At 38.2% G+C, this 27,555-nt stretch overlaps 1 protein-coding gene across 2 annotated transcripts in view; it reads left to right on the forward strand.

Annotated features, from left to right (window-relative positions):
* Positions 1-27,555, forward strand: part of LOC127792966 (cation-chloride cotransporter 1) — a 49,305-nt gene that overhangs the window by 8,962 nt on the left and 12,788 nt on the right. For both annotated transcript variants that reach the window (XM_052323669.1, XM_052323670.1), the window contains 3 exons: positions 17,991-18,105; positions 27,004-27,104; positions 27,275-27,336. In XM_052323669.1, coding sequence (XP_052179629.1) covers positions 17,991-18,105; positions 27,004-27,104; positions 27,275-27,336 — 278 coding nt within the window. The remainder of the gene's footprint in view (positions 1-17,990; positions 18,106-27,003; positions 27,105-27,274; positions 27,337-27,555) is intronic.

Below are 27,555 nucleotides of genomic sequence, written 5' to 3' on the forward strand. Positions count from 1 at the left end.
CTTGAATGAATATCTTGGGAGCCTATGTTGAAGGAACTTACATATTTTATCTTGAGTTTGTAACATGACATGGCTCACATATTTTTTTAGTAGTATTTTCCTGTTGATTTTTCCCTTTGATGGTAATTTGATTCATGAATCAAACTTCAAACTTTTTATTTTATTTTATTTTATGATATCTCCTACTCACCATCATGAGTCATGACAGTTTCCTGTGGCGCAGAATATTGTTTAAGAACCAGTTACCCACAAGATATAGTTTGGTTTAGCCACCAGTAAATGGGTATGCAGAGAGTATAACCTGAAAATTAATAAAGAAACAGAGAAAGAAAACTGAGAGGAGGGAGAAGATGTATTCTTGAAAAATGAAGCCTCAAAAGACAAGCGGCTGTTGAGTTTATATATTACTCAACAAAAGCTCTAACAAATTAATTGTTCTGGACAGTTGGCAAGTGTTCTAAAATGTGCTAGGTGCTAGTTGGACACTAGATTGGGGCTTAGCGCTTAGGCCGCCTAGGTGGTGTCTAGAAAAATTATTTAAAATTTAAATAAAATTCATATTTATATATATATAAACAGATTATATATAAATTATATATATATATATAAATCTTTCTCTATAACACACTGAAAGGCAGTTGGGTATTGGGTAACATTTATTATATTAAAAAAAAAAATAATGTTAAAAGGGAAATGAAAGGCAGTTGGGAATTGGGTGAGACTGCCGTGGCTAACTTATATATATATTAAGATGTAATATATATATATATAATAGCAACTACTATATTAATAACATATATATATAAATATATATATTGCTAACATAATATATTAATATCATATAATAGTAGGGGAATGAGAAGATTAGAGCAGCTGGTGGAAATTTCCAGCATATTTGACGCACAAAGGCTTCCACCTCCTCCGGCATTTTCTCTCTCCCATGTGCCACTTGAATATATATATCTATATATATGTATAATAATATATGATATTAAAATAGGATGAATAAAAGGTAGCAGCAACAGCCTTCTCCAGGGTCTGTCTTTCTGTTCCCCGAACCCTCCTGAATGCTTGAGTGTGCATTCTGCTTCTTCAGCGTTGCCTCAGTGCTCCAATTGTCTTCTTCCTCTTTCCTGTCCATTTGCTTAATCCGCCGGACTGGTTCTTCTTACCTCCATGGCAGCGCCAGGTGTAGCCGAAGGTGGAGTATAAACCAATGGAGAAATTACGAAGCAGTGAGAGAGAGAAAGCGGTGAGTCCACGAGAGACGACCCAGGCGGCGCATGACAAGAGAGAGAAAGGGGAAATACCAAACAACTCAATACTAGCATACATGCATGCACGTCTGGGCGACTCAGGCGCTGATTGGGCCTGATTAATTGGCCTAGTGTCTAGGGGTGCCAATTAGCAATTATTCGGGACGGCCAAGGGTTGCCTAACGCCTCGGCGGTGCCGGCTGCCTTTTAGAACACTGCAGCTGGCAGGAAGAAACTAGCTGCAAGTTGCAGCAATCAGTTTCTCACAAAAGAAACACAAACTGAAAACTAAATCTAACTACACCAGCTGTTTTCCTTTCTTTCTCCTTCTCTTAGTTGTACATAATGATAACAAGAATTATTCTCAACATTCCCTCTCAAAGGACACCCACTTCAATTTTGCTTTGCTTGTTCTGAATCTCAGCATCTTCAGCTCAACATTTTTTCTTCAAAATAAACTGAGGTGAAACCTTCAAGCACAATTTTTATAAAGAGATTAAAACCTATCTTGAGGCAATCCTTTGGTAAAAATATAAGCAGTCTGATATCAACATCACCATTTTCAACCTTTTCCCTATTAAAATAAATGTCTATCTCAATATGTTTTGTCCTGGAATGAAACGCAGGATTTTTAGCAATACCCTTAGCTGCTGTATTATCACACCAAAGAACTGGTGAATTAGAAAAAGAATGACCTAGTTCAGTGAATAAAAACTTCAACCACAAGATTTCAGTAACTTCTTGAGCTAAAGCTCTGTATTCAGCTTCCCCAACTGACATTGCTACTACAGATTGTTTCTTTGAACTCCACGTTTTTTTACCAAGATACATGCACAGTCTACTATTAGACTTCCTCGTAACTTTACAACCAGCATGATCAACATCTGTGAATACCTCAAGAGCCAAATCAGGTGAAGGAGTGTGTCAGATCCTAAGATTTGACAGTGGCTGTTTAGAGAAGAACTTGAGAATTAGAGAGAAATTTGGAGGGAGAATTAGACTGACAAGGGGTTCAAGAGAGAGGGAGAGAACAGAATAGCAGAGGGAAAAGATTCAATTCTCATTCACAATGAATCCCCATCCTCTTACAAGTGGCCGCGGCTGCTCTTCAATTATTGTAACTGAAAACACAAACGAAAATAACAACAGCCATGTGCACCTAACAAAATTACAAACAATATATGTAGCTCGATTACAATATTACCCCTTTATTGTCCCTAGGTCGTGACATTTCCTCCCTCCTTGAGAGAGTTATTGTCCCAAAAAACTCACAGCTTCTAGCCCTGCTCTTCATCCAATCCCTGTCTTCGCTATCTAATTTATCCTTCTTTCTTTTCTCCTTCTAGGTCTCTTCCTCTTCATGTTTATGTTCCTTCTCTTTTCTTTTTCTTGCAAATGTTAAATGTATCCCTCAAAGGTCTTCGTATAGAAATTGTGCCAGTAAGTTGTAACAATAAGCAGTTCGATAGCAACCTCCTCTTCCATCTTCTTCCTATCCGTATGGCAGTTCCTCTGTTTAATCCACTTAAATTGTTCCTTCTCTGTCAAAACTAGCACTAGGCATGGTTTGATACCTACTTTAACCCAACCCATGAACTCCTCAGCTGGAACCAAATGCAAATGAACAATATCCTTTGGACCCTCTTCCTTAAAACCATTCCTCCTAATAGAAGTTCGAGCGAAAGAATGCCTTTCCTCAACCTCCAGCTTCTTCCTTTGGTCCAAGTCTTCATTGCATGCCTGTCTCTCATCAGAGGCATGGACGCTGTCTTCATCACCATCCTTATCTTCCAATGCTACTTCATAAGCTTCCCGCAATTATAAAATGTGATCCTCATCGATATCCTTGTCCACTCTCTCTTCTTTATCGGAGTCTTTAGTTATAACTGGCTGGTCCAACTCCGATTTTTCTTCAGATTCCTACTCTTCTTGATTTGCAGCCTCAGAAGCTCTTTCAATATGTTGGTTGCTCTTAATATAACTTTTAGGGCGACAACCCATGCTTTTTGTGAATGGCTTCCAATGCCAACTCTTGCAACTTAGCCTTTTCAGCTACTTGTTGTATCGTTATAGGACACATCATTTTCACTGTAGGCCATGTTGGGATTAGGAGTTCTTTAGACAACTCAATCAATGTTTACACATGCCAATCTCTCACACTCCTCACCTGAAATCAACCCAATCAATAGAAATAAGAAACTGAAATGTAAGAACAGAATTAAAGGAATGAAAAATAGTGAAAGAAACAACCGAACCAACACAAGAGGCACGTGATATATCCTGGTTCAGGTTGTGGAAACAGGCCTACATCCAGCCACAAGTCCGAGAGCAATTCCACTAGAAATCCGGTAGAAACAATACAAGATCCCTATCCTTTATCACACGATTACATTGCACACACAGAGATTACAAAGAACTCTCATTCTCACAAAGCCTTTCCTCTCTTTTATAGCAATATCACTCGCATTCAGAGACAACAAATGATCATCCCGACCGCCTCGCCCTAAGCCTTCTATTTATAGAATAGGGCGGACATCCCAATGAAGACTATAGATAATTACAGTTTAACCTCATAACTTTCACTAATTTCACATGGGATACAATTTCCTATCTAAACCTTCAATAGCCACTTATGTGCACTGCCTTCACTGATCTTCTAGGAACGACTTTATCCTATACTCAAGATAATAACATAACAGGCCGCAACGCATCATCAAGTCCATTAATGAAACTTGATACAAAATAAGACTTGGTCAAGGTTGGATGGGAATTGAGCACTAAGTGCTTTCAATTTCTCAAACCTAACCAAGTACTCCATAATTGAAGCCCTCTTGTTTCAGCTTGTTGAACTTCTCTTTGTAACTCTCATCTTCGACCTGATCTTCCTTAGTAAACATTATAAAAAATTCATCAAACTTACTTGATAAACCTTTCAATTTTGCTGTCAATTTTGTCCATAGTGCTACCAATTATGTCCAAAGTATTCGCAATTCTTGTATCCATCTTCCCATTTCAAATCCTTGGAAATTCTCCCCTGTAACAACTTCTTGATCAGCTTCTAAGAATCTCCTAGGAAACTTGAATTTGGTCTGATAAACCTTGTCCGCCTCCTTAGTGGCTTCAAGTTCAGCCAACCTAATTCCGCCTCAAATAGAATCCGCCGAGATCTGGATTTGCTTTGCCTTCAATTATGGACCTTAATTAACTGCAGTAGAAAAAGTCAACGGCCAAGGAATAGCTTTGTTGCAGTCTCTTGAGGAATCAAGAAAGTTGATTCTAATCCAACTTCCTGCAAGGGTGATTTCTGATGATATCTTGGCTCTAATCTAGCTTGCCAGAAATTGCTTAGCGCTGTTTCAATTAACAGTAGAGGAACAGACTCATGATATCACCGCTATCAAATTCAACTACCAAGACCAGCCGCTCGGGAATCTGCTGAATTTGCTTCAGAACTTGCTCCTATGAGTCGCCTAGAGTTGATGAATTAGCACTATATTACAAATATATTGTTGCAAGGTTTCAATGTGATCAATTTCTTCCAAACACGAGTATCCTCTATCAATCTCTAACCAACCTTGAATTGTACTCCATTGGTCATTCACTTTGATCAAGGCACAGATTTCCTCACAATTGTCTGATTTTTCAGTTGGAGTTACCCTATCCAATGTAGGTAATTCAACAACTTCTTCCAGTCATGGTGATTGATTGTCTATGCCTTTAAGAAAAACAAACTTAAAATCTTCAAATTTCAAGGTTGGTGTAGTCGTCTCCTCTCCCATCTTCACAACATCTTCTCCTTCCTCATCTTCGGTAGAGATCTCCTCAATTGGAGTATCTTTTATTTCCTAATTGCTAATGTACACCAAAGGCTCACTTTCAACAGATTTTTCCTCTAGTAGAACCTCAGTAGCTTCTTCAACAATACCATTCCTTTCTTGTCATCCTGAATTGCCTGATCCAATTCAAGTTTTTCCTCATTCCTTGCAACTACCATTTCTATTCTTAGGACCTCATCAGCCTCATATCTCTCATCAGCTACATGAACGCTATCTTCATCGCAATCCTCCTCTTTCAATGCTACTTCATTAGCTTCCTGCACTACTTGATTGGTAGCCTTAGAAGTATCGTCAATATGTTGGTTGTTCGTTGAATAATTTTTAAGTTGCAGCCCATGCTTTCTGTATATCGCTTCTAAAGCAAGCTCCTATAACCTGGGTTTTTCGGTAGGCTTCTTAATAGTGGCAGGCTGCATCATCTTGATGGTTGATCGTAGTTCATCTTTAAGGCCACTGATGAAATTGGAAACAAAGTACCACTCCGTTAAGATAGGTTACGAAGTCAACATGAAGGACCTTAATTCTTCAAACTAGCCTTGATACTCCATCATTGATTTGACCTGTTTTAGTTTATGAAATTCTATAAAATCCAAAATTGCTATGACCATATATTTTCTCGAGTTCACAACGTCTTTTACTTCCTCATCTTCCGTTGATTTCTCCTCCAATGTTGTTGTAGCAGCTACTGCATCAACTACTAATCCTCTCTTGGCATCTTGAATTTCCTGATTCAATGTGGGTACTTCGGCAACTTCCTGTGGATCGAAGCTCTTAGGTAGGATTCCAACAAAAGCTAGAATCGATTCTGCAGTGGATCTTGGATAATCCACTGGTATACTGACCTGATACATCCTAGCGAGCTGAATCAACAATTCGTGCATTCAGTCCAACTTTTGCTTGAAGTTAGCGCAATCTTTCTCCCACGATTGCACACTACTTTACCAAGTTTTCTCAGTTCCTCTGGTCAATGCCATTTCCACAAGTTGTCTACTTCAAATTATCACTTCCGATCACTGCAAGGGATCACCTATCAGCAAATGCGCAAAAAACTGTTCTAGTTCTCAAATCCACCTAAATCTATAGATATGAAGTTCGCCTCAAGTCATTGCTTCACGTTTAGCAAACGTAATCTGCCAATTGATTGATTCTGATCTATATGTAGGTATCGCCTCTGATCACTACTGTTGATTGCGATCGTTGCAAATTAGCGATCCTCTAGATTTGCTTCAAATCTGTGCCTTCCTTACTCGCTTGTAACTGCTAATTGAATTTGCTAGAATTTTGCCAGAAATTGCCGACTTTGCTTCACCTCAATTTTAAACCGTGAGTTGCTTTGCTCTCTCAATTATGACCTGTCCTTTGATTCTTCATAATTGGACTAGAAATGCTGCTCGCACTCACCTGCTTCGCCTTCAAAATTTGTACAGGAGCTCTGGATCGTTGTTGAGATCACCTAGCTCATTTCGTCCAAAAATAGTTGGAATCATAGCCTCAACAGTTGAGAAATGTTGGAATCACAACTAGAAATAGTTGGATATTGTCGATGATCGCAATCACTATTTGCTTCCTGGCCTAATAGATTTGTCTTGTTGAAACCCTCGAAAATTACGAAAACAATCTCCTGAAACAGGCTTGACTCTGATAGCACTTTCTACAATTGATCGCCTATGTTGCAACTTCTTGAAAATCGCCTTCAATCAGCTTCTAAGGATAGCCATGCTCTAATACCAAATGTCATGACCTAGGGGGTTTGGATGGAAAATTGGAAGAATTTGAGGGAGAATTAGACAAAAATGGAGGGAGAAATCAGAAGAAAGGGGGAGAGTTTAGACGAAACAGAGAGGGAGAGAGAATTTGAGAGGGAAATGGAAGTCAATTATCTTTAACTATGGTTACTTCAATTGGAGCATTGCAAACTGGCGATCTACCAAGGATGCACCAATCATATCGATTGGATGATCGAAATTACCTGCAGTGGGCACAATTGGTCAAGACGTTCCTAAAGGGGAGAGGGAAGATGACTCACTTGACAGATTTGAGTCCCAAGGAATTGGATCCAAGGTTCCAAGCTTGGGATATAGAGGATTCCATGATCATGTCATGGTTGTGGAATGCAATGCAGCTAGAGGTTAGTAAAAATTACATGTTTTTATCCACTGCTAAAGAAATATGGGACACGGTTAAGAGAACCTATTCTAAGGTTTAAGACGTGTCAATTATTTTTGAGATTAAAATGAAGTTGAGTAGCACAAAACAAGGGGCTTGGACTATCACGAAATACTATAATAAAATGAATGGGTATTGGCTAGAGCTTGACCACTACCAGAACATTAAAATATAATGTGGAAGAGATGCAGCCACCTTCCATTCTATTCTTGAAAGAGATAGAATCGTGGAATTTTTTGCCGGCCTCAATATTGAATATGACCAAGTACATGTTCAAATCCTTGGAAGGGAAAAATTTCCATCCCTTAATGAAGTTTTTTCAATAGTAAGAAGTGAGGAAAATAGGAGAATAGTGATGCTGGGAAATATCAGTGCTGAAGGATCAACAGTGTTCACTAATAAAGGTGAAGGATCAAAGTTCAAAATGCGGCAGGGAAGAGTAGAAGGACAACCCCGAGTGCACGGTAAGGAAGGCTTGTGGTGCACCTATTGTTAGAAGCCGAGGCATACTTGTGAGACATGCTTCAAGTTGCATGGAAATGATGTTGTGTTGTAGAAGCTAGGAGGATTCAAACATGTGTCCTTAAGAAATCAGGCCATGCCTAAAAATCAGGCTTTATCTCTCAAATAAGCCAGGAGATGTGATGGAAAAGACTGATATGGAGGCAGAATTGGAGCTGCAACAACTTAATGCTGATGAAATCAGCAAACTCGAGGAGTTTCTGAAATCAATTCAAAGAGGATCATGCTCCATTACCCAGCAAGGTGAACAGTCAGGTAAAAAGTGTTTTGAGTTCTTTAATAGCCTCTAAAACTAATAGGAATAACATGTGGATTTTAGACTTGAGAGCTACAGATCACATGTCTTATGATTCCAATGTTTTTACCACCTATAAGCCTCTTGAAATACCCAAACAGATTGTGATTGCTAATGGAACTTCTATTCCTATCAAAGGTCAGGGACAAGTGACTTTAACCCTAATCTCTCTATTAAGACAGTTTTACGTCTCCCTAATTTGTCCACAAACCTGATTTCTGTTCACCAACTCACTAGAGATCTCAATTGCCTAGTAATTTTCTCTCATCATTCATGTGAATTTCAGGACATGGCTACGAGGAGGATGATTGGAGCTATTGAGGAAAAACATGGACTGTATGTCCTTAAACAGGAGCTGCCGCAACTTGTCAAATTTCCACCTAAAGCAGCCTGCTTCTCCCAGTCCTCTCATTTGGATATTTGGTTTCACCATTACCGTCTTGGGCATCCTCCTTTCTACTTACTAAAAGCTATTTTTTATGTTTTATTCAAACAATCAGATTCTAGTGTTTTCCATTGTGATGTATGCGAACTTTCAAAACGTCATTGAATCTCTTATCCTATTAGTAATAAAAGATCAGCTCATCCTTTTGCTCTTGTACATTCATATGTTTGGGGACCATATAGGACTCCCAATTGTTCTGGGGTAGATTGTTCATCTCTTTTATTGATGATTACACTAGAATGACTTGGGTATTTCTCTTAAAGGATAAGGCAGCTGTTAGCACTGTGTTACCTCACTTTTATTCTATGATTATGACTCAATTTGGCTCTCATATTCAGAAATTTCAGACTGATAACACTAGGGATTATTGTAATTAGCATTTGCAAAAAAAAAATTCAAGACAAAGGAGTTATACATGAATCGTCTTGCATTAACACTCCACAACAAAATGGAGTTGCCGAGTGGAAGATGAGACACCTCCTAAATATCTCCAGATCCCTTATTCATTCTCATAATGTCCCTAAAAGTTTTTGGGGAGAGGTTGTCTTAACTGCAGCCTACCTAATCAATCGAGTGCCATCTAAGCTTCTCGATCATTGCAGCCCATTCCATTTCAGTGTCTTTCCTCATTTTTTCCTTCCATCAACTTACATACCCCTCTTCCTTTTAGGGTTTTTGGTTGTATAGCCTTTGTTTATATCCCTCAACAGGCCTGTGACAAGCTAGATCCAAGGGCTCTTAAGTGTCTCTTCCTTGATTACTCTCCTACCCAAAAAGGTTACAAATGTTTTCACCCCCCTACTAGGAAGTTCTTTGTTTCGAAGGATGTGACTTTTGTTGAATCTCAACCCTTCTTTGGTCCTCCTAATCTTGGTCTTCAGGGGGAGACTCCTTGGAATGAAGACCAAGCGGCCGCAACCCTTCCTAACTTAGATCTTGTTCTTCCCACAAATTTGACTGATACTTCTAGAGCTATCCCTGCTACTCATCCCGCTATAGCCATTGATCAACTAGTTTCAACCACCGATTAGGATAGTGACCATGCTCTTCCTCTTCCCAACCTAAGCCCAAACCAAGCCAGGCAATTAGATTTCCCATCCCTGGTCAAATTCAAGGGTACTCCTTTTGTCTATCATAGGAAATAACAGTTCATGTCTTCACCTCAACATGAAGCAACATCTTACTCTCAGCCAGGTACTGAAAAGGTTGACTCTCTTGACCCTATTCATTCCTTTTCTACTGATTTGAATATCCCTATTGCTATTAGGAAAGTAGTGAGGAGATGCACTCATCATCCTCTAGCCAATTATCTTTCTTACCACAGATTGTCCCCAAGACATAAGAGCTTCCTGACTTCTCTTGACTCCACTGTTATTCCTAAGTCTGTGGAAGAGGCCTTAAAGGATCAAAATTGGAGGATGGCCATGCAAGAGGAGATGAGAGCATTAAAGAAAAACAATACATGGGATCTGGTGCCTAAGCCGAGAGAAATAGTTCCAGTGGGTTGTAGATGGGTTTTCAACCTAAAGTACAATGTAGATGGTTCCTTGGAAAGATACAAGGCTCGGTTAGTAGCGAAGGGCTACACCCAAACTTATGGGATAGACTACTTGGAGACGTTTGTACTAGTAGCAAAGATGACCATGGTAAGAATTCTCTTGTCTTTGGTAGCATGCTATGGGTGGAGATTACATCAGCTAGATGTGAAGAATGTATTTCTCCATGGTGAGTTAGAGGAGGAAGTATTTATGGAGCAGTCACCCAGATTTCAAGAAGGAAAAGGAGGGGAGGTGTGTCGACTTAAAAAGGCACTTATGGTCTCAAGCAGTCACCATGAGCCTGGTTTGACAAGTTTTCTAGAGCCATGAGACATATGGGATATTGGCAGAGTAGGGGGGATCACGCCCTTTTCTTTAAACACTCAGGGAAAGGGAAGGTGGCAACCTTATTGGTGTATGTGGATGACATCATTGTGACAGGGGATGATGTGGAGGAGCAGCAAGATCTAAAGAGGAAGTTGTCTCAAAATTTCGAAATCAAGAATCTTGGGTCACTCAAATATCTTTTAGGAATAGAGGTAGCCTACTCTAAAGAAGGTATATTCCTATCCCAACTCAAATTCATGTTGAATCTTTTGAAGGAGACAAGGTACTAGGAAGCAAAGGAGTAAACACTCCAATAGAATTAAATGCAAAAGTAGGACGAGACATTGAGAGCCCACCAGTGGACAAGGGAAGGTATTAGAGGTTGGTAGGGAGGTTGATTTACTTATCTCACACTAGGCTAGACATAGCTTATGTTGTGAGTTTAGTAAGTTAATTTATGCATTACCCTACTATGAGTCATACGCAAACTGCCAGAAGAATACTATGCTATTTGAAGATAACCTTGGGTAAAGGAATTCTATTTAAAACAGGAGGATCATTGGATATATAGGGATATACGGATGCAGATTATACTGGATCTCTATCTGATATGAGATCTACTACAGGCTACTGCATATTCTTAGGGGGCAATTTGATCTCTTGGCGAAGTAAGAAGCAAAGCATAGTGGTAAGGTCAAGTGCTAAGGCAGAATTCAGAGCTATAACACTTGGGTTATGTGAACTTCTATGGATGAGAATTGTGCTGGAAGATTTGAAGATAGCTATCAATGAACCAACCAAGTTATTTTGTGATAACCAATCGGTTATAAGCATTGCGCATAATTCTGTACAACATGACAAGACTAAGCACATCAAGATCGATCGGCACTTTATAAAGGAAAAACTTGAGAAAGGTATAATACAGATTACCTATGTTCCTTCTGAGCAACAGGCGGCTGATTTCCTAACAAAAGGATTGGCAACTAGAAGATTTGAAGGCGTAGTATGTAAATTAGGAATGATGGATATTTATTCACCAATTTGAGTGAGAGTGTTGGCGTAAAAGGGGATGGAAATCAGTCTTCTAGAAGGAAAGGAGAAGAGGCGGCAAATCCTTATTGCTATTCTTGTTTAGTTTCCTAAATTAGATTAGAATACTTTCCTAATCTTTCAATGTATAATCTTTCCTTAATTGTTGTAAATCATTCCCAGTGTATACTTTCTAAAGATATACAGATTCAACCCTATAATTAGGGCTACATATCAATAAAACATACTAAGCTTTTCCGTGCAAGTTTTCATTCATCAATGCCTTATTCTCTCCTACTTTAGCCTATTTATAGGCTGTTACATCCCTTCAATTAGTAACGAACTGCAAGTATAACACTACAACAGCCAAAGGTACAACAAAGAAAATTACATGCAATAGAACAATTACTCCTATGCCCTTAGGGTCTTAACTGAGTGAAGACGAAACCCAAACGAGGTGTACGTTTAAGATACCGTAGGAGCCTATTGTCTATAGTAAGCAAATTCATTCAACCATTTATGCTTTACCTGTACATATGGATAGATTAAACTTAAATCTATATATATTTGTAATAATACTGTATACCATGATAGATTGTGTATAGTATTAGTAAGATTTAAATCAACTGACTAATACCATTGTATGTGTATATGTAGAACTGAAACAGAAATAGATGATCAACGAGCTAGAATACGTGTAACCAAGCCCACCTAGTTAGATTAGGGTTTGGTATATTGTTGTGTTGTGGAACGGAAGCAACAAAGCTATTGCTAGGCAGCCAACTAGCAGATCTACTTAGTGGGATTAAGGCTTGGTGTGTTGCTGTCACCTTTTTTTTGCTTTTATATCCTGTTTCTTTTATGAATATATATAATTATGGGTATGAAACAAGCTTTGAAAATCTTGAAAGCTTACTTAGAAAATACATTGATCTAGGGTATCAATTTATATACAATACATGCTATCTTTTCTCCTAGAAAATAGGAGAAATAATAGACTACATATATGCTAAAAATTAGGAGTGTTTATCTCATAAGTAGTAGGAATAGATTTTTTTCTTAATCTCGTGTCCTCTTTGGATTATCTGTCCCTTTATCTTGATTTATTTGTCATCCACTTTTTTAAATCTTTTCTTTATCTTCCATCTCACTTTTCTTTATCAACTTCAAAACTCCTCAATCTCGCCTACACTCCCCCTCAAGCTGGAGAATAGATATGTCATTCCCAGCTTGCCAATCAATGTCTCAAATCCTAATATTGCCATAGCTTTTGTAAACACATTAGCTACTTGATCAGTTGTAGGAATGTAGGACAAGTCAATCCTGCCTTCTTCAATCTCTCTCTTTATAAAACTTTTATCTATTCTTACATGCTTCATTCGATCATATTGAATAGGATTTCTCACAATGCTAATTGTCGATTTACTATCACTATATACCTTAGTCGACTGGGATATAGGTATCAATAAGTCTTCCATTAGTCTTTCTAACCATATTACCTTGCAAATTCTTTGAGCTATAGTTCAGAATTCTTCTTTATCATTGCTGCAAGCAACCACTGATTGCTTTTTACTCCTCCATGTGACCACATTTTCTCATATTTTGGTACAATAACCAGAAGTTGACTTGCTATCAGCAGTGAAACCTGCCCAATCTGCATCAATAAAGCCTTCAATTCCTCTCTCATCAGTCTTTTGAAACATTAAACATTTTCTAGGAGTTTCTTTAAGATATCTTAGAATATGAAAAACTGCATTCATATATTTTTGAGTAGCAGAATGCATATATTGACTGACAATACTTACTGCATAGGCTATGTCTGGCCTAGTAAGTGATAGATAGATCGATCTCCCAACCAACCTTTGGTATCTTTCCTTTTCCACTAGTTGATCATCATCCTTTTTTTCAAACTTCTAGCCCTTATCTAAGGGAGTTCCAGCGGGTCTGCATGCTAGCATTCCTGTATCCTTTAGCAAATCCATAGTATACTTTCTTTGTGAGATGAATAATCCTTCTTTGCTCTGAACCAGCTCCATTCCTAGGAAATATCTCATGATCCCTAGGTCTTTGACTTCAAATTCAGTCCTCAATTGCTTATTTAAGTTGTCAATTTCTTGCGTATCATCTCTTGTTACAATAATATCATCAACATAAACAATTAATATAGCTCTTTTTCCTTTTTCAGCATGCTTTATAAACAAGTTATGGTCTGCTTGTCCTTGTTTATACCCTAATTGGCTTAGGGTCATGTTGAATTTCTTAAACCAAGCCCTTGGTGATTGCTTCAAACCATAGAGAGATCTTTTAAGTCTACAAACCTTTCCATTGTCAACCTCATGTTCAAATCTCGAGGGAATCTTCATGTATATCTCCTCATCCAAATCACCATTAAGAAAAGCGTTTTTAACATTCAATTGGAATAAATGCCAATGTAAATTAACTGCAAGTGATAGTCATACCTGTATTGAATTTAGCTTAGCCACAGGAGCAAAGGTCCCCGCATAATTGATCCCATATGTTTGGGTAAACCCTTGTGTCACCAATCAAGCCTTATATCTTTCAATGCTTCCATCTGCATGGGTTTTCATAGTGAACACTCATTTACACCCACTACTTTCTTGTTGGAAGGTAGTTGCACAATATCCCGAGTATGATTTTCCACCAAGGCAGTCATTTCTTCCATAACAACAACCTTCCATCTAGGATCATTCATAGCACTCTGTATATTCTTTGGAATCTCAATGCTGTCAATTTTTGCCACAAAACCCCTGAATTGTTTAATTTAGCATAGGTCAGATGGTTAGAAATATGATATTTGACACATGATCTTACCCTTTTTCGTAAGGCTATAGGAACATCCCAGTCTAACCTATCTCCCTTTGTAGACTTGTTGTCCATGTTGTCAGTAGCAGTGTCAATAGCAGTATCACCCTTATAGGAGCCATAGGAGCCATCCCGACCAACCTTTCGGAGAGAGTGCTAACCTTGCTAAGGTTCTCGATGGTCTTTGGGCCTTCTAGAGTGGACTTGCAGGGGGCTGCTGGTGGCAGTAGGAGCAGTTAGTTCAACAATAGGCTTAGAGGTAATGGGTAGAGGAGAGGGATCAAGAGAGTTAGGTAGTTGAGGGTCATGAACTGAGGAGGAACTTGTCAGTATGTTCTTAGGAGTAGAAGCTGAAGATGCTCCCTCTTGAGAACATATTGGTAGTAAAGGTTCGAGAGGTGGGAGAGAAATCAAGGGATCAATGTGAGAGCTAGGGATCTCTTCTTGAAAAGTGGTTGAAGAATAAAATGGGAGATCCTCATAAAATATGACATAAATGGATACAAAGAACTTTCAGGTGGTAGGGTAATAACATTGGTATCCTTTTTGGGATGGAGAATACCCAATAAAGATGCACTTGAGAGCTTTGGGGTCCAATTTTGTTTGAGAGAGAGAGTTGTTGTGAACATAGACAATGCATCCAAATACCTTAGGTTCAACTGAAAGAAGAAAGGGAGCATTTGGATATAGATCACAAAGTGTATTTAGAGGGGTTTGAAACTATAGGATTTTAGAGGGTAAGCGATTGATCAAATAGGCAGTGTAAGGATCGCCTCCCCCCAATAAAAAAAGGGAACATTAGTAATAAACATCATAGCTCGAGCCACCTCTAGAATGTCTTTTTTTTCTTTCGGCTACACCATTTTGTGGGAGTGTGTATAGACATGAGCTTTGATACAAAATACCATGTTCAGATGGGTAATTTGGGAAATCATGGGAGAAATATTCTCGACCATTATCAGTTCGAAGGACATGAATAGAAGTTCGAAACATATTCAAAATAAATTTGTGAAACATTTTGAAAATGTTGCTAGCTTCTGATTTTTCCTTCATAAGTGTCACGGCCTAAGCCTGATTTTTCCTTCTGAACAAAGGAAAGGAGGAGAGAAAGAGAGAGTTGAGAGAGAAAGTAAGAATGAGAGAGAGAGGATGAAATCTTCATATATTCTTCATTGATACCCAAGGAATCGTTAGGAGACGATTTATATAGCTTGCCAAGGCAAATTCCTATAGCAAGGCGGTTGTAACCGTCTACTGCCAGCTATATCCACATGCATGTGGATTCCCTAGGCTAACAATCTCTAATAGAATTGAAATTACACTAGTAAGTAAAAACGACAATAAGGAAATTATAGCAGTAAAAGAAACAAGAAATTAAAAATTCTTCCTAGGGTCAAATTCATAGCGTGACAATAAGATACACCCAACAAATTCTAGAATGATCATCAATGAATGTTATGAATAATCTAGAACTAGTGATATTTGGGTGTTTAGAGAGACCCCATATATCACTATGAATCAGATGGAAGGATTTAGATGGCTTATAGGACTAAATAGAATGATGAGAGTGAGGTTGTTTGGCTTGAGTACACTACTCACATTAAGAATCTGTTCTTTATTGAAAAGTTGCGGATACAAAGATTCAAGATAAGGAAAGCTAGGGTATCCTAAACGTTTATGCTATAGTAAGACCTTGGCATTAGTAGTTACATTTAGGACAACCTTATTAGAAGAACTCGAAACATTTCTTGCCACATAGTAAAGACCATCTCTTGCCTCAACATTGCCAATCATCATCCCTGAAGCTTGGTCATGAAACACACAATAAGATGGAAAGAATTTAAAGATACAGTTCATGTCTCTGGTTATTCTACTAATAGAGAGAAGATTGTATTGCAGTCCCGCTACATGTAGGACATAATTTAGTTTTAATTTTGATATGCACACGATTCCAACTCCCATGGCAAGGGAGGTTGTGCCATCTTCCATAGAAATATCAGTAGAAGTGCTACATGGGGTGTATTCGGTTATTAAGTCAGCAGAGTTTGACATATGATCTAATGCCCTGGTATCTACCATCCAAACACTCATAGGAAGCTTTCTTGAAATCAAAGAGTAATGAGAATTACCTTGAAAGGCTATGGATGCAGAGGGATGAGGATTAGAAGGGCATGAGAGGCTTATACCTTGGTTTAACAACCTGTATAGGGTTTGCTTATGCTATTTTGAAAGATTCAGGTTAGTGCACTTCTTGTTTTCAGTTGACACCTCCGCTACATAGGCTGACCTAGGAATTTTCCTCTTGTTTCGTGGCTTCCAGTTGGCTGGTTTGCCATGAATCTTCTAGCATGTTTCTTTAGTATGATATGGCCTCTTACAATGATCACACCCCAGCTTTTCTCTCCTTGATTCTTTAATAAAGCTTCCCTTTGGTTGATAGTAGCAAGAGCCGAATTCTGATGACTGAGGCCTTGGTTATTCTGCAGCATCACTTTCTGTCTGCTTTCTTCCCTCCTTACTTCTGCAAATACTTCTTTAAGTGAAGGCAAGGGCTTTGTACCCAAAATCCTTCCTCTTACTTCATCCAAATCAAAGTTTAGGCCATGGAAAAAATAAAAAACCCTATCCTTTTCAACCATCTTATTGTATTTGATACTATCAGTTGGACATTCTCAACTAAGAGTATAAAATAGGTCAATTTCATGCCATAATTCCACCAAAATGTTAAAATATTCAGTAACACTAAGATTACCTTGCTTGGTTGTTCTAATGTCTGACCTGATTTCAAAACATTGGGAAGAATTCTCCAAGTCTAAATACATATCTTGGACTGGATCCTATATTTCCTTTGTTGTTTTGTAAAAAAGGAGGCTCCATAGAATTTATAAGCCACACCATGATAGTTGAATTTTTTGCTTCCCAAACACCATAAGAGGCTGCTGTTGTTGGTGGAGTAGGGATGGAACTAGTGAGGTACCCTGCTTTGCCCTTTCCTTTGATTACCAGCATCACCGATTGAAACCATTCTCTAAAATTACTCCCATTCAATTTGTGTTGGATAATTTATAGAGGATGATTATCAATAGGATTTGTAGGGAAAGTTGGCGGAGAGGAAGAAGGAATGGTGCTCAGAGAGTTTGTGGCAGAGGCTTAGGTTAAAGTTGGATTTTGTGCTTCAGCCATGATCTTTGAAGAACAACCAATATGGCAATGTTGTTTATGATCGAAACCTAAGCTCTGTTACCATAAAACAAGCTTTGAAGATCTCGAAAGCTTACTTAGAAAATACATTGATCTAGGGTATCAATTTATATACAATACTTGCTATCTTTTCTCCTAGAAAATAGGAGAAATATTAGACTACATATCTCCTAAAAATTAGGAGTGTTTAACTCCTAAATAGTAGGAATAGATTTTTAGCTTAATCTCGTGTCCTCTTTGGATTATCTGTCCCTTTATCTTGATTTATCTGCCATACACTTCTTTAAATCTTCTCTTTATCTTCCATTTTGCTTATCTTTATCAACTTCAAAACTCCTCAATCTTGCCAACAAGGTAAATATTTTGTAACATACGTTATATTTGCTACATATATAGAAAATATATAGTATCAGACTGAGCCAAAATTTTGCTTGCTAATGACCATATTATCTCTATGTTTATAGGTTGATGCATGTTCTTTCTTTTTGAGTGTAGGATGTTACTTGGAAATATTTTGAACCTAATACTTTTCTGTTGCTGTGAAAATGGCAGGATTATTGGTATGGGTGGAATTGGTGAATCATTGCTGGTAGTTGCTTTCTGTGGCTCATGTACCTTCCTGACTGCAATTTCATTGAGTGCCATTGCAACTAATGGTGCAATGAAGGTAAGATAATTATTGTTTTGTGGTTGTTCCACTAACTTTCTGTGTCCCATATGCAACATATTTTGGACCAATGTCCTCAAATCTTGATTCCAGAAAGGAAGATCTGGTCCTTCCGTCACAAAACCAGTTCTTTTGAAAAATTTGAAGGTGGTTTATAAGACATCAAATTAAAAAATCAAAAATATATTTTGCTCTCTCTCTATGTACTTCACAAACTGAGACGCTTTTACATTATGTTTTTTGCATGCAAGTGAAGGAGAATGAAAAACCCTATGGATGAATATTTTTTGTATTTTATTGATACTGCTGAGTCAAATATATACTGGAAGTAACTGTGCAGAACAAGTGTAGTACAAATGTAGTACAAGTGTAGGGTATAATATATGTATATACACTATTCTAACACTCCCCCTCAAGTTGGAGAATATAGATCATATGCACCAAGCTTGTTACAAATGAAACCAATGCGAGAACCTCTGAGAGATTTAGTAAAGATATCAGCTAGTTGGTTAGGAGAGTTGACAAAATTGGTAGCAATACATCTAGACAAAATCTTCTCTCATATAGAGTGACAATCAATTTCTATGTGTTTGGTCCTCTCATGAAAATTTGGATTAAAGGCGATATGCAACGTTGCTTAATTATCACAAATTAACTTCATTCGCACCACCTCTCCAAACTATAATTCTTGAAGTAATTGCCTCAACCATATAAGTTCACATGTTGCCAAAGTCATAGCACAATATTGAACTTCTGCACTTGACCTGGAAACAACATCTTGCTTCTTAGAAGAAAAATGAATTAATTTCCAGCTACAGATTTTCTGGTCTGGGTAGAAGGTTTAGAAGAAAGATGAGTGTTCAGTTGTAGGTTTAGGCCTAGGTGGCAAACTTAGAAGAAAGAAGAGTGTCCAGCTGTTGGAGAGCTGCCTATTTCTGGCTATAAGTAAGCCATTCTCCACCCATTTCATGTTGGAGAGTCCTAGGATTCTAAGGAGTATTTCCGTGGGAAAGAGTATGAAACAAAAGAGGAGACTAATGCATATATGGGCATCGGTTATGGGCTGCTGCATCAAGATAGAGAAGAAGAACTGAAGGGATAAACTTCCTAAAAATCAGGAGAAATTGTAGGAATAGGATTTTGTACATTATCTTGTAAATAACTTCAAATAATGGTGTATTCTATTTGCTAGGTGTTAGGAAGAGATAACATTATCAGCTAGAATTTAGGAGAAGATAGTATAGGAATTTTGTATATATTATTCCTTTCTCGGAAATTCAAGTAAGGAGTTTGATTTCCACAAACTCAGTTGTTAGTTTTAGGTTCCATTCCATAGGAACCGATTATGTTCATGGTATCAGAGCTAGGCTCTGTCTAACCTAAAGATCCAAGGCAGATGGATCCTCAAGGCCATGGGAATGCAGCTCCAACAGAGGCGGAGACTTCCATTAGTTCAGTTTTTCAACAACCGGCAGTTCTGACTGCTGTAGCGTCTAACAACATCATTTTAGATAGCCGTACCTTGCAGATCACCCAACATAGGTTGAACGGTAGAAACTTTAGAGAATGGTTTCAATCCGTAACCTTGGTGATCAAAGGCAAAGGGAAATATGGCTACTTAACTGATGCAATTCCAACTCCCCCAGAAAATTCAGGAGATTATCAATGATGGGAGGTAGAGAACTCAATCTTAATGGCTTGAATTATCAATTCAATGGAACCTAAGATAGGCCGACCCTATCTATTCTACAAGACAACAAAAGAAGTTTGGGAGGCTATCTAGGAGATTTATTCCGACCTAGAAAATACAGCTCAATGCTTTGAAATTAGAGCTGCAATTCGAACTACCAAGCAAGACAGTTTTGGAGTAACAAAATACTACAACAACTTAATGGAGCTATGGCAAGAGATGGATCTATTTTATGATCCTAGTTGGAAGTGGGCAGAGGACAACCAAAAATATAGCAAGATGCTGGAAAAGGAGAGGATTTTTGACTTCCTCCAAGGACTCAATCTAGATTTGGATGAGGTGAGAGGAAGGCTTTTAGGTACCAAGCCCTTATCATCTCTCTGAGAGGTATTTGCAGAGGTAAGGAGGGAGGAAAGCCGAAAGAGAGTCATGTTGTCAACACCAACTGAACCTAATTCAGGATTGACTCTCACTGTTGCAAAAAGGGAAGACAACCCAAGGGAGAAGCAATGGTGCGAACATTGCAATCGACCCTATCACACAAAGAGTACCTGCTGGAAGTTACATGGGAGACCCCCAAACTGGAAGCCTAGACCTAAGAGGGAGAAAGAAAGATCTGCATATGCAGCAACAAGTGTTCCCACAAGTGAGAAAGGACCAGGTATGGGTTTAACTAATGATCAAATTGAGTTCCTACAGAAACTGTTGCAAAGCTCTCATATTGCAAAAGAATCAGATGATGCAACACCAAGTTGTTCAGCTTCTATGGCACAAAAAGGTAATCAGCCTTTTCCTTGATTGTTAGGATAATGAATAAAAATTATTGGGTGGTAGATACTGGGGCATCCGATCATATGACCAGATCTACTACAACACTTGATAATTTTTAGATGGGAGACGAGGATCTAAATGTACTGATGGCTAATGGAACACAATCACTGGTAAAAGGAAAGGGGAGTGTTTGTGTGGCTGGTTTATTACTCAAATCAGTGTTATATGTGCCAAACCTAAGTTATAGTTTGTTATCAGTAAGCAAACTAACAAAGGATTTGGATTGTATTGTGACCTTCTTTTCTTCCCATTGTGTTTTTCAGGACCGATCTTCGGGGAAGACGATTGGCAGTGCCAAGGAGAAGGATGGACTCTATTGGCTTTCCGATAACAAGAAATCCCTTAGTCAACTACCATATAGGTTTTCTCTTACTGTTAGTTTGGATTCTGAAATTTTATTATGGCATAGACATCTTGATCATCCTAATTTTTCATACTTGAAACACTTGTACCCTAACTTATTTATGAATAAAGAAAAGTTGGTACTTAAGTGTGATCATTGTATTCTTGCCAAGTAAACCCATAGTACTCATCAACCTAGCCCATATATTCCTTCTAAACCTTTTCATTTGATTCATAGCTATATATGGGACCGGCTAGAGTACCTAACCTAAATGGTGCTAGATGGTTTATAACCGATGACCACACAAGAGTGTGTTGGGTATATCTAATGAAAGAAAAATCTAAGGCATGTACAATTTTTCAGAATTTCCATAAACCCATTTTAAATGTCTTTCAGTCCTTTATTTGTATCCTTAGGACTGACAATGGCCAGGAATACTTCTCTCACCCATTCTTCCATCAAAGTACTTGTCCCTATACTCCTCAACAAAATGAGATAGCTAAAAGAAAAAATCGCCACTTGCTTGAGGTGGCTAGATCCCTTATGTTCACTAGTTCTATTCCTAATAGATATTGGGGGGGAGGTAGTCCTAACAACCTCTTATCTAATCAATAGGCTGCCTTCCAAAGTCCTAAAGTACCAAACCCCTTTGCACAACCTAACATCCATTTTCCCCAATGTTTGGATTCTAAACACTCTTCCTCCCAAAGTATTTGGATGTGTGGTATATGTTTATCAAACCTGTCCAAATCGAAATAAACTTGAACCAAGGGCATCAAAGTGTATTCATTGGGTATTCTCCTACCCAAAAAGGGTATAAATGCTTTTGCCCTACATCACAAAAAATTCTTAATCTCTTGTGATGTAACTTTTGTGGAGAATGAGTCCTATTGCTCAAATATTCCATCATAAATGGAAGACAATCATTGGGATCCTACCATGTCTGTGCCCATTCCATTACCAATCCCTCATTCTATTCCTAATGATAATTCTATTCAAAAGGCTGCAGCTGATCATTCTCAGCCAACACTTGTTGAGCCTAATTATCCGAATTTATCATCCTCTTAAGAACCCCAAATCCCAGTAGAGCCTATGGAAACTGACTTAGGGGAGGACTTGGGCCCGAAAAAGCAAATGAAAGTTTATTCAAGGAGAGGTAAACACCTAGCTCCTCAACTCGGCCAATTGTTAGAACCGAGGGAAAGTCCAGCAAATGAAGAAGGAAACAATGCAGTTGACAGTGATTTGAATCTTCCTATTGCTATTAGGAAAGGGGTGAGATCATGTGTGAAGCATCCAATATCAAATTACTTGACATATTCCAAGTTATCTCCTCAGTTCAGGGCTTTCACCACTGCTTTAGATGAAACAACTATACTTCAAAATATTCAAGAAGCATTGATGGATCCCAAGTGGATGGAGCCGGTAATGTAGGAAATGAGGGCACTAAAAGACAATCACACTTGGGAAGTGGTTGATATTTCGGAAAACAAGAAGATTATAGGATGCAAATGGGTATTCACAATCAAATACAAATAAGATGGGAGTGTGGACAGATATAAGGCAAGGTTGGTTGCCCAAGGTTTCACTCAAACCTATGGGATAGAGTATGAGGAGATATTTGCACCAGTTGCAAAACTAAATTCAATAAGAGTACTACTATCTATTGCTGTAAATATGGATCGGGAATTGTTCCAATTTGACATAAAAAATGCGTTCCTAAATGGGGAGTTAGAAGAAGAGGTATATATGAGGGTTCCACTCGGATTTGAGAAAGAAGAGGGAAATGGAAAAGTGTGCAAACTACATAGATCTCTCTATGGATTAAAATAGTCTCCAAGGGCATGGTTCAAGCATGGTTCAAGAAATTCAGCTCTACTCTCACTAAGTTTGGATATAAACAAGGTGAGGCTAATCATACCCTCTTTATTAAACATGCTTCTAATGGAAAGAAACATGTTTTGATTGTGTAGGTAGATGATATAATTATTACAAGAGATGATACTCTTGAGATTGCAGCCCTGAAATAGAAGTTGAAGGACGAATTTAAAGTCAAAGAATTGGGAACAATGAAGTACTTCCTTGGAATGGAAGTGGCAAGGAGCAAACTAGGTATTGTGATCTCCCAACGAAAATATACTATTGATCTTTTAAAGGAAACATGAATGTTGGGTTGTAAACCTAGATATACTCCCCTAGAAAGAAATTGGAAATATGTGAAAAAAGATGATGATTTATTGGTAGATAAAGAGAGGTATCAAAAGATAGTTGGGAAGTTGATTTATCTCTCTAACCCGACCAGTTATAGCCTACGCAGTTAGCATTGTGAGCCAATTTATGATTCTCCTACTCAACAACATATGGCAACAGTGTTACAGTATACTACATTTTGAGATATTTAAAATGAACTCCTGATAAGGGACTATTATTTCAAAAGAGTGATGAAAGAGGGGCTGAAGGGTTCTCCGATGCAGACTGGGCTGGATCAGTTATGGATAGTCGGTCAACATCTGGGCTTTGCACTAAATTATGGGAAATCCTAGTCACGTGAAGAAACAAAAAACAATCAATGGTGACAAGAAGCAATGTAAAAGCAGAATTCAGGGCAATAGCCCAAGGTACATGCAAGTTTATTTGGTTGATAAGATTAATGAAGGACCTACAAATGCCTCTAACTCAACCAACAAGGCTATACAGTGATGGTAAATTAGCCATATGCATTGTTAATAAACCTGGTACAGCATGATAGAATGAAGCACGTCAGGATTGACCGAAATTTCATCCAAAGGGAAATCGGGGAAGGAGGTATAAATCTAATTTATATTCCTACAGCAGAGCAGGTGGTAGATGTACTAACAAAAGTCATGTCAAGACCTGGTTTTGAGATCTTGATTAGCAAGCTAGGAATGAGAGATATGGGGGGGGTGTTGGAGAGTCAGTCTTAGAATTCTAAGGAGTCTTTCTGTGGGATAGAGTATTAAACAAAAGAGGAGACTAATGAAGATATGGGCCTCGATTATGGGCTGCTGCATCAAGACAGAGAAGAAGAACTGAAGGGATAAACTTCCTAAAAATCAGGAGAAATTGTAGGAATAGGATTTTGTACATTATCTTGTAAATAACTTCAAATAATGGTGTATTCTATCTGCTAGGTGTTAGGAAGAGAGAACATTATCAGCTAGAATTTAGGAGAAGATAGTATAGGAATTCTGTATATATTATTCCTTTCTTTGAAATTCAAGTAAGGAGTTTGATTTCCACAAACTCAGTTGTTAGTTTCAGGTTCCATTCCATAGGAACCAATTCTGTTCATTTCACAACACAAATGAAGTTAGAGTGAGAAGCCCTCCATAAAAATGAGTCTTGGAGTGAAAAAGCTAAAGAAAATGAGGAAGTTCTGCTGGAAACTGAGGTAAGGACATGGTTATGGTTATTTTATGTTGGCATCATGACATAAAATGATTTTATGGCAGCCTAATGCATAAAATGACATGTATGCATAATGAAGGTTCAAGCCATAAATGTGTTGCAATAACCCTTGTGCAATGGTTATTAATGTTTAGCCAGGGTTGGAACCCTTAGGCCGCGGGATTGATGCCAAGGATAAAGGGAGCTTTAATCTAGGAAGGGGTGCACTAGGGGAATGGGAGGTCATGGTTAAGGGTTGTCTTCATGAAATTTGTTACTAACCAGCGTGATGTATGATTGCATTGCTATACCATGTCTTATTGAGAATCTTATTCTCATGCATTGCATTTTAACAATCCAGACCATGCAGAAGATGGAAAAGAAGATCAGCTTGGGCCACATAAGGGTTGGAAGTATTGTATAAAGTCATGTAGAATGATGTATGTTAAATTGTATGTTGATGTATTAAACCTATACATGAGATAAATAGAATGATGATTTATGATAAATATATGCTTGGCGTTGCCTTGCTTCAATGTTATGATGTGAGAACAGTGAAACCCCCAATAATGAAAACTAGACCTGGGACTGAAATGGGAATTGAGGGCCTACATGCCTAGGTATCAGAGAGACATCCATTTGGTGGGAAGATTCCCTTCTGCCTTCACTTGGGGAGGGGGGGAAGGGGGGGGGGGGGGGGGGGGGGGGGGGGGGTCATGGGATGGCACCTGGCCAGGGGCGGGACACTGCAATAATGCCTTCCTGCGAGGGTCTCTCAGTCTAACTCACTTGTGCTGAAAATGAGAGGTTGAAGGCCTATTTATAGGTATTTCCAAGCTGCTGAAACAGCTGAGTGTGTGGCAGCCCCTGGCTGCCACTTAGACTAGCCCTTGTTTGGTGGCAGTTTCCTAGAGGAACGGCCAACTATCTGTTTCATCTGAAGCAGCTGCCACCCTTTCCTCATTTCTTGCTGCCACCTAGCCTTAAATGTAAGCCTTTCTTGCAGGGAGACATTTCACCTGTATGCTTCAGTAATTCAACTTCCTCGTCATGTTTCTAGAACCTTTTACAAGATACTAGATCTGGGACTTAAATAATCCTTGGTTATTTGACCATAATCTTCTTAATTAAATCCTTAATCCAACCCACTCAATTCTTAACCAAAATTAATATTTTTTATATCATTAGAATCCTCTTTTTATGCCTAATAACATATTAAAAATGCAGATATTTATCTCCTTATTTAGTCCCCAAAACTGATTCTAAATTCAGCTTCTTACTTGAGGTTTTTCACCTGCTTCAGCAATCCTGGCTGCCACTTTGCACTGTTTTGCTTCAACAAATTTTTGGTGTAACTCCTCTCTTCTCTCATTGGGATCCTCTTCCCATGCTTATTAATAAATTTATGGGATGTCACAGGTAAGGAGAAGGGCAAAAAATCCTATTTGTGCTGTGTACAAGTAAAATTATATAATTAACGAGAAAGGGAAAAGTACATGCTTCTTCAATTATACTATTGTTTATTGCAGACCCCTCATGTGTGTTCCCACAATTTTCAGAAACCTTAAGGGGTGTTATTATAAATTTCCTTTTTGAAGAGTAGTAGAGTTGTTAGCTTATTCAATTATTGATGATGTCATTTCATATTCTGATAAATGATGTAAAAAGTTAATTAAAAAAGAGGAATGGAAGTGTGTCATGCCTGCTCAATGAGTTGACCCGAGAAAAGTAATTACTTTGAAAAGTTATGGGCCCCACAAAAATGTAGAAGTCTATAAGGTGCATTGGCCATAATGGTGTTAGTAAACTGGTCTTCTTCTTCTTATCCCTTGTCTCCTCTCTTAAAGTAACACAAGAATCCATGCATACATTTTGAATGCTTGTTATTCCAAGCTTTGATAAAAGGGCATGGTTGTGTTAGGTAGCTGGCAACTAGCTTAAAAAATCATTGGATCGTTCCCACATGGAATCCATATTGTGTGGACCTTACCTAGTGTGATTAAGGCTTGTGATGACAATAATCTTCAAAAGTGTTCGAACCTTGATCTCCTTCCCCCTGCTCTCTGCATATCATATATCTTTTTTTTTTTTTTTTTCCTTTGTCAACCAGGGATATTGAGGGCAAATTCTATCCGTTCAACTGAAATTGTGACATCATAGACTGATCTTAAAAGTAATTAGTGACCACTCCCTGCCATTAGGTACTAGAAGCAAGTTAGTGTGGTTCAATAGTCAAGTATTGACTATTGACAATTTATTCACACGTACCAGACTTAGGTTTAAGCCAGGGATGATTGATCTTGTTTTTATAAAGTTTAACTCAACTAATTCTGCCTTACAGCATTATGATTTTACACTGGAGTTTTAGTGTAGTATAACAATGTATTCTTTGATTGGCCATGGTGGGAGAGAACTTGTTCTGTTTTGATCTACTCTTGTTGGAATTTTCCCCCTTCCTGTGCTTGTTCCTGATACAGATGCTTAAGACATTCAAACTAATGGTTTTAATAGACCCACCTAGAAACTTATATGGTCTCTTGTTACTTATCCAAAGAAAAATTAACTGGTATTCTTTAACAGAAGTCTTTACTGATCTACTTTCTTGATCTGTCTACTTTGCTTGTAGGGTGGGGGACCATATTACCTCATCGGTCGAGCTTTGGGTCCAGAGGTTGGAGTCAGCATTGGATTATGCTTTTTCCTAGGGAATGCAGTTGCTGGAGCTCTGTGAGTGTATATAGGACTTTATTTTTAATGACATGACTTTTTTTATGGTTGAGGTCAAGATGGATTATGGAAATGTGACCTAACAATTATTGCTTTTAATTTGTCATAAGTTTTAGAACCCAATTGCTTAACACTGTGGCTCTTGTTTTTTGTTCTTTTATGCTTTTCAGTTATGTATTGGGAGCTGTAGAGACTTTTCTAAAAACTATACCAAGTGCTGGTATTTTCAGAGGTAATGTCTTAAGATGACGAAGGAGATGCTGTTCAGATATTTGGTTTAAATTAATCTTACTCTTGCTTTCATTTTCTGGATAATGGCCCTTTGGAACTTCTTGTGTAGAAATTTAATGAACGTGTGGCTTTGTCTAAGTATACACTTTTTTTCGGCAATTTCATGAGTAGCTTGAAATTTCAATTATTACTCTCATCTATAGGTTTATTTCATTTTTTT

The sequence above is a fragment of the Diospyros lotus genome, unplaced genomic scaffold (assembly GCF_014633365.1).
Source record: "Diospyros lotus cultivar Yz01 unplaced genomic scaffold, ASM1463336v1 superscaf1, whole genome shotgun sequence".
Lineage (NCBI taxonomy): Eukaryota > Viridiplantae > Streptophyta > Magnoliopsida > Ericales > Ebenaceae > Diospyros > Diospyros lotus.